The sequence below is a fragment of the Octopus bimaculoides genome, chromosome 30, assembly GCF_001194135.2.
Source record: "Octopus bimaculoides isolate UCB-OBI-ISO-001 chromosome 30, ASM119413v2, whole genome shotgun sequence".
Classification (NCBI taxonomy): Eukaryota; Metazoa; Mollusca; class Cephalopoda; order Octopoda; family Octopodidae; genus Octopus; species Octopus bimaculoides.
This window is the reverse complement of record NC_069010.1, coordinates 887,159-894,773: the sequence shown is the minus strand read 5'-3', so window position 1 is coordinate 894,773 and position 7,615 is coordinate 887,159. Positions and strand designations below refer to the sequence as shown.

The window sequence follows — 7,615 nt, the reverse complement described above, 5'->3', positions numbered from 1 at the left end:
CCGCACAAGAGCCAGTCCAGGGGCACTGGCAACGATCCCGCTCGAAAGATTTCATGTGTCGCCCGCACATGAGCCAGTCCAGGGGCACTGGCAACGAACTCGCTCGAAACATTTCATGTGTCGCCCGCACAAGAGCCAGTCCAGGGGCACTGGCAACGAACTCGCTCGAAAGATTTCATGTGTCACCCGCACAAGAGCCAGTCCAGGGGCACTGGCAACGATCCCGCTCGAAAGATTTCATGTGTCAATGCTTAAATAGCCACTAAATATAGCAGTGTAATGTTATTGGATATAACGATTTTACATGGATGATTAATGCGTTGGATGGGTGCAGATGAAAGGGGAAAAACTCCTGAAATATGCCCATTACCCAATTTTCATCTTTGATTTCAATGTTGTTTATGAGAAACTTCATAACAAAAATCAGTGCTGGCTATAATCTGTAGGGGTAATCTTAACAAGTAAAATCAAACAATATTTTTATATGATTTCCAAAATTTCTAAATACCTTCAGCCTTTAGTAATTCATACTGCCTATGGTCATAACAGTAATCATAGTCATTATAAAATTGGTTGTCCACAGAAATGTATCTTCCTATTGAATCAAAGCCAGTTTTGTCCACTAAAACTTTGCCTTCTGTCAAAGGCTAAAAGGAAGAGAAGGCAGTATAGTAAAAAAAAAAACCAGTTAATTTTATGAAATTTATTCTTTTATAAAACTTGTTTAATACCAACCCACCTGAGTCCACCTATAATAAAGGGTTTTCAATTAAATTAGAAAACAATTAAAAAATTCATTATATGAATGTGAAGGACAACGACAAAGATAATGATGAGGGCACTGATGACAACCACAATTACAATGACAGCGATGATGATGATGGTAATAATGATGATGATGATGACAATGATGATGTTTATCTCCAACTCAACCCTCATAAGTAAAGGTTACATTCAAAGACAAAAGATGGTCCAGTTGTGACCATTAAAGCTGGAACGTCATCCTGTAATGTAGCGATTATGTCAGCATGACATAATTGCTAATTACAGTTATCTAGGACTACATTATAGAATGTATACCTTCCTTATTTACATTTGATGGATATTTGTCCTCATCTTAACACAACGTTTCGGCTGATATACCCTCCAACCTTCATCAGGCATCTTGGGAAAATTTCAAACCTGGTGTCTCATTCCTAAAGTATTTTTCGATGTTTTTATTATTATTATTATTATTATTATTATTATTCAGGTCACTGCCTGGAATCGAACTCAGAATCTTGAGGTTAGTAGCCTGCACTCTTAACCACTACGCTATATGCCCGTGGGCAATTATGGAGTGAATTGTTAGGATTTATAAATCTAATATTTTCCTATCCTTCCTTAATACCAGTTCCCATATGCTATTCATATCTACACTCGGTCTGCTTAGGAGGTTGTTGTGTCCTAGCATATGTGCTGTATACCTTCCTTCTATAGAACAATAAGTCTTGCTTTGATGGAAATTTGCCTGTTATTTCTAGCATGCCAAGTTTCACATCTGAGACTTCACCGGTCAACACCAGTACAATGTACTAACGACAGAAACTTTATTAGATCAATAGATCTGCTTGAAATAGCAAAATAATCTTCCTAAAATGGATTTCTACCATCTTAAATAAGGAAAAGATATTTGAGACAATACATTCCCCCCCCCCCCTAAAAAGATGAGATGGTCTAGGTTTTCCTGAATTTATGGGTTACATCTTACAAGCAGTTATTTGTGTTTGCTTATTAAACCCGACCTGCTGTGCAGATGTGGATTGCTTCAGCAGAACATAAAGTTTGTATCACCGACCAGGAAATTGACTAATTTATATTCCAATCATTGAATTGCCAGACAAATGCAACTGAAGAAGTATTTTCTGTTTCCTTTTACCTTTCCTTAAAAACAATTAACATGATTCTTCTTTCTCGACTTCTTACAATTTAGCACCGACATTGTGCTATGCATTATCTAGTGTTGGGATGGCACATTTGCATACTGCATTTCCAATGGACCCAATGCAAAATCTTGCCTACTTGATTGGATGTATGACTAAATTGTCCATATCATCCATGTCTATTGATAAGTTATTTGATTGCTTACAATCATGTTGCTGAAACAATTGGAAATCATAAAATAAATGAAATGCCAACACTCTAAGTCTCTTCAGTTATTTATACTCTGCAGTGGTAAAATTTATGAATTTTCTGAGGTTTTTTTCCCCCTGTACATGGCTTGTACAGCTCTCACCAACCACTTGTCTATCCCTAGCTTCTGCATTACCCACCAGATACGAGATCAGGGAACCCTGACAAATGCTTTCACAATGTCAACAAAACCCACACTGCCAGATATTTTAAGCATCTCAACGGTGATCCAGATGGGCCAGAGGCTTTTCCCATCTTCATAGCCTTCATAACTTTGTCTACCATGCTACTGTCTATTCGGATTGCTGGTCCCTCTCTTGACTCAGACAGACTCTCATTCTCCTGTGATTTCTCTACATTTAGTAGCCTTTTGTAATGGTACTTCCAAGCTTCTTTCTTTGCAGACTCACTAACCGCAAGTGAACCATCATCAACGCGAACACACTTCTCTCCCACAACGTCACAATTTTCCCTGGCACACTGTCTTGCAACTGATCCTCATGCTGCAGAACATTGGCATATTTTTTCCTTTTTGCTTCACCTCTGGCTAATCATACTTGCTTCCTGGCTTCCCCACTGGCTGCTTAATATAGCTCCTTTCTGCTATGACCCTTCCAGTCCCGCAAAGCCTGTTTCTTTGCTCTAATGGCCCTGTCAACTGCATTGTTCCACCACCATGTCACCCCAGATCTGATTGGGACTTTGCACCACCCACAAATTTTGTGTGTGGCCCTCAGTAAGTTGTCTCATAGGAACTCCCAGTTATCTTCTATATTGCAAGTCTGTAACTCCTCTTTTATCATCATCAAATGTTTCGTTTAGGAGGTCCCTATATATATATATATATATATATATATATATATATATATCCAAATTGAGAGAGTGGAGCAAGTAAAATTCAGGCTGCATATGCTTCCTAGCTAGCAGATCCTCTGATGTAATAATTACTTAACCAGGGGTATTCAACTAGCTACTCATCAGGCGGAAGAAACACTTCATTTCGCATTTCTCCAATCCACTCAACTGGCAAAAATGAGTAATTCTGTGATGGTCTGGCATCCCATTCAGGTGGGGAATATTTATGCTATGGAAATCAGAAGCTGGCCTTGTGAATCTATGACTCGGGAAGGAACTTTACTTTTACAATAAAGACAAAAGCGAGATATTATACCATCTTGAATCGTTTGTTTAACACATCTAATATATTGTGAGAAAGATTCTCCTTATCAAATATAAGATAGAAAATAATCCAAGAGTTCAGAGAAAAACTGCTTTAATTGACAGGCCATTCTGGTTTGCTCTATTTTACATTTGATGAAGGGAATTTCTCCTGGAATATAATAGAGGTATTAAACAACTTGTGTAGGGTGACACAATATCTTATTTTTGTCTTTATTGGCATCACCTGACATATTTTTACCTAGCTTTTCATCTCCATTGTTTAAATGTTTTAAAATATTAACTTTAAGAATGATTTTTACATTGAAATTAGGGAGGAATTTTTGAGCATTTCCTTCAGAAATTCTTTTACAGGGTGAGATAAATATAGTGGAACTCACTTCTAATCCACGTTCTTGTCTGGTACGATCATCACAAGACCAAGACAAGGGTCTCCAAGCAGAATCAAATTCAGATAAAAGTCCTCGATAAATAGGTGATCCAGCTGTCAGTGCCGCCTGCAAAAAAAAAAAAAGATTAATATGTAATAAGATAAAACTCCTTCCTTGATCCTTACCTTTTACACACAAAGATTTAGATTAAATTAACATTTAATATTTTTTAAAAACTTGTTTCAGTCACTGGACTGCAGCCATGCTGCAGGACTGCTTTGAAGGTCGTTTTAATTGACCCCAGTACATCATCATCATCATCATCATCGTTTAACGTCCGCTTTCCATGCTAGCATGGGTTGGACGATTTGACTGAGGACTGGTGAAACCGGATGGCAACACCAGGCTCCAGTCTGATTTGGCAGAGTTTCTACAGCTGGATGCCCTTCCTAACGCCAACCACTCAGAGAGTGTAGTGGGTGCTTTTACGTGTCACCCGCACGAAAACGGCCACGCTCGAAATGGTGTCTTTTATGTGCCACCCGCACAAGCCAGTCCAGGGGCACTGGCAACGATCTCGCTCGAAAATCCTACAGGAGCCAGTCAGGCGGTACTGGCAACGGCCACGCTCAAAATGGTGCATCTCATGTGCCACCCGCACAAGAACCAGTCCAGGGGCACTGGCAACGATCTTACTTGGCTTGCCGGGTCTTCTCACGCATATTTTTTAAAATCCAGTATATAAAATTCCTCGATAAGTAACAGGGATGTAAGCAAACCAACACTGGTTGTCAAGTAATGATCAGGACAAACACAAAAACAAAATACCCTCGTAGAGATATATACATACATAGATACATATACACACACACTTCTGTGTGTGTATTGATAGTGTAGCTTATAGTGACAGTATAGTCTATATGGATAGCTTAATACATGTTAACCACTTCTGTATTGTTCTTTCGGATAAAGAAACATCACCGCAAATTGCGCATATTTCTTTGGTTGCTTGTGAGGCATTTTTCCCTTTACGGAAAAAGAAAAGCATCAAGTGCCGAAAATGAACTTTCTTATCTTCCATTTTAAAGGGTTACAGAATTAACACAGATTATAGGAACATAAACCCTCTTCCACGAAAAGATAGCTTAAACTGTGCTCTAAATGCAGGTGTAGTCAAATCCTATTTTATGGACTCAACCATGATCTAAAATAAGTCGAAAGGTAAGCTACTATAAATCGGCACAAACTTTCCGGACAACCCAATAGAATAATGCTTAGTTTATATTGACAATGTGTGAAGGCCTGTGGCTTAGTGGTGAGGCTATTTGGCTCATGATTGTAAGGTTGTGAGTTCAATTCCCAGCAGCATGCTGCGTTCTTGAGTAAGACACTTTATTTCATGTTACTCCAGTCCACTAGGCTGGCAAAAGTGAGTAGTGCCTGTATTTCAAAGGACTAGCCTTCTTGTATTCTGATTTACTTAGAATCTCTCTGAAAGCTATATTCAGGGTACGCATGTCTGTGGAATCCTCAGCAACTTGCAAGTTAATTTCACAAGCAGGGCATTCCTTTTTCAGACCAGCTGGAACCCTCATTGTCTTCCATAACAAACAGAGTACCAGTTTATTGACAATGGATTCTATATTGACTTTAAACATTACCAATGTAATATATATTGCTTTCAAATATTGGTACAATGCCAGCAGGTTTGAATGGGGGGGGGGCGAATAAGTTGATTACACCAACCCAAGTTTTTAACTGGTACTTATTTTATAAACCCCAAAATGATGATAGGCAAATCGACCTCAACAGAATTAGTGCTCAATACGTAAGGATGAACGAACAGACGAAATGCTGCTAAGCATTTTGCCCGATATGCTAACGATTCTGCCAGCTTGCTACCTTGACCAATGTAATACATATTGTCACTGTGTGGTCAGTGCGTCGGGTTCACAATCATGAATTTGATTCCCAGACTGGGCTGTGTGTTGTGTTCTTGAGCAAGACACTTTATTTCACATTGCTTCAATTCTCTAAGCAGTAGAAGTGAGTTGTGACGTCACTGGTGCCAAGCCTTTGCCTTTCCTTTGGATAACATTAGTGATGTAGAGAGAGGAGGCTGGTGTGCAGAGGTGACTGCTAGTCTTCCATAAATAACTTGACCCAGACTTGTGCGTCAGAGGGTAACTTTCTAGGTGCCATCCCATGCTCATTCATAACCGATGAGGGTCTTTACTGTTTACCAGATGTTAAAACTGGTTTGTGTGTTGATTGTATAATATCTGCTAACAATGTAGTTTATGTTGAAAGTCTAAGATCCATTGGTAATACAGAGGTGGGTAAAAGTAGGAATAAGTAAAGTTCCTTTCCGAGTCTTATAGACTCCTAGGGCTGGTTTCACGGTTTCCATGACATAAATATTCCCCATCTGGACGGGACATCAGTCCATTGCAGCGTTGCTTATTTTTGCCAGCTGAGTGGACTGCAGTAAAGTGAAATGAAGTGTTTTGCTCAAGAATACAATGCACCGCCTGGTCCAGGAAACGAAACCACAATCTTACAATCATGAGTCCAACACCCTAACCATTAACCCACATGCCTCCATTAAAGTAGGTATACAGATGTTTAATATAACTTAAATGTTCTTTACGTATCTCAATTTCCTTTTTAGGATAAGAGTTTTTTTATTCTATGTTCTTTTTAACTAATTCTTTCTGTAATAAAAATAATTATTCCAAATTTCAGATATTTACTTTATGGCTGGAAATTTGACTAACATTGAATGAAAGAGGGTCATCAAGTGGTAGTGGAAAATGGAGAATGCAGAAATGGTTGGACAGAAATGGACTGAAGTATCTCAAAGACCAGCTCTGTCAAGATCAGTAGTTTACAGAATACGTAACAAATTAAATGCTTGTGGTTCAAACATTCACTCAACATTCCCAGAAAGAAAAAGAGAACTTGCAATAAACTAGGTATCTTCTGAAGATCCCTTAGTCGACATTGCTCATTCTAAAAAAGAAATTGATATATGAAGAGAACATTCCACTCATATTAATCAACTGCATACCTACTTTTGCCCACCTCTCTATATTAACAAACGAATAAATGAAGCAATGCTTACCATAATTGGAGTAAGAGGCACAAAATTGTCAAAGAGATAAGCAGCTTCTTTCACACCAGCAGCTTGAAATGTAACTTGTATAACACAGCAACAAACTCCAAATAATTTAGTATCCATGTAAATGTGGCCTGGTTTCAATGCTTTCATCATCTCTTCGTTGTCTTCATACTCAGACAAATCCTCTCCGTATGGCATCACGGTATTTTTGTCTTTATAAACTGAAACAAGAATTTTATAATCATGAAAACTAGGCTCAAATTAGGTTATTAATCAGTAAAAATCAGGCTGAAATTGCTTCATAATCAGTAAAAACCAAATACAATTGAACAGTACTGGATGAAAAACACTCAGGTGTTTTGACAAATACTTACAAACAAAGAAAGGATAATCCACAGGAAATTACAAGTTTCTACATAAGTTACCTTCCCTTATCTGTGTATCCTTTACTTCATTCTCTACTACAAAACAATATTTAAAACCTCGTATTATCTTTTTTTTTCTTTTTCTACTTGTTTCAATCATTTGACTGCAGCCATGCTGGAGCACCGCCTTTGGTCAAGCAAATCGACCCCAGGATTTATTCTTTGGAAACCTAGTACTTATTCTATCGGTCTCTTTCGCCAGACCTCTAAGTTACGGGGACGTAAACACACCAGCATCGGTTGTCAAGCAATGTTGGGGGGACAAACACAGACACAAACATACACACACATACATACATACATGCATATATATATGTATATATATATATATATATATATATATATAT

The 7,615-nt window shown here is 38.2% G+C and overlaps 1 protein-coding gene across 1 annotated transcript in view; it reads right to left on the bottom strand.

The window, feature by feature from the left end:
• LOC106882435 (glutamate--cysteine ligase catalytic subunit) overlaps positions 1-7,615 on the bottom strand; it is a 54,807-nt gene that overhangs the window by 28,301 nt on the left and 18,891 nt on the right. Inside the window, exons 6-8 of the mRNA XM_052978058.1 lie at positions 6,847-7,064; positions 3,732-3,848; positions 509-647 (exon numbers count right to left, since the gene is read on the bottom strand). Of these exons, the coding sequence (XP_052834018.1) occupies positions 509-647; positions 3,732-3,848; positions 6,847-7,064 (474 nt within the window). The remainder of the gene's footprint in view (positions 1-508; positions 648-3,731; positions 3,849-6,846; positions 7,065-7,615) is intronic.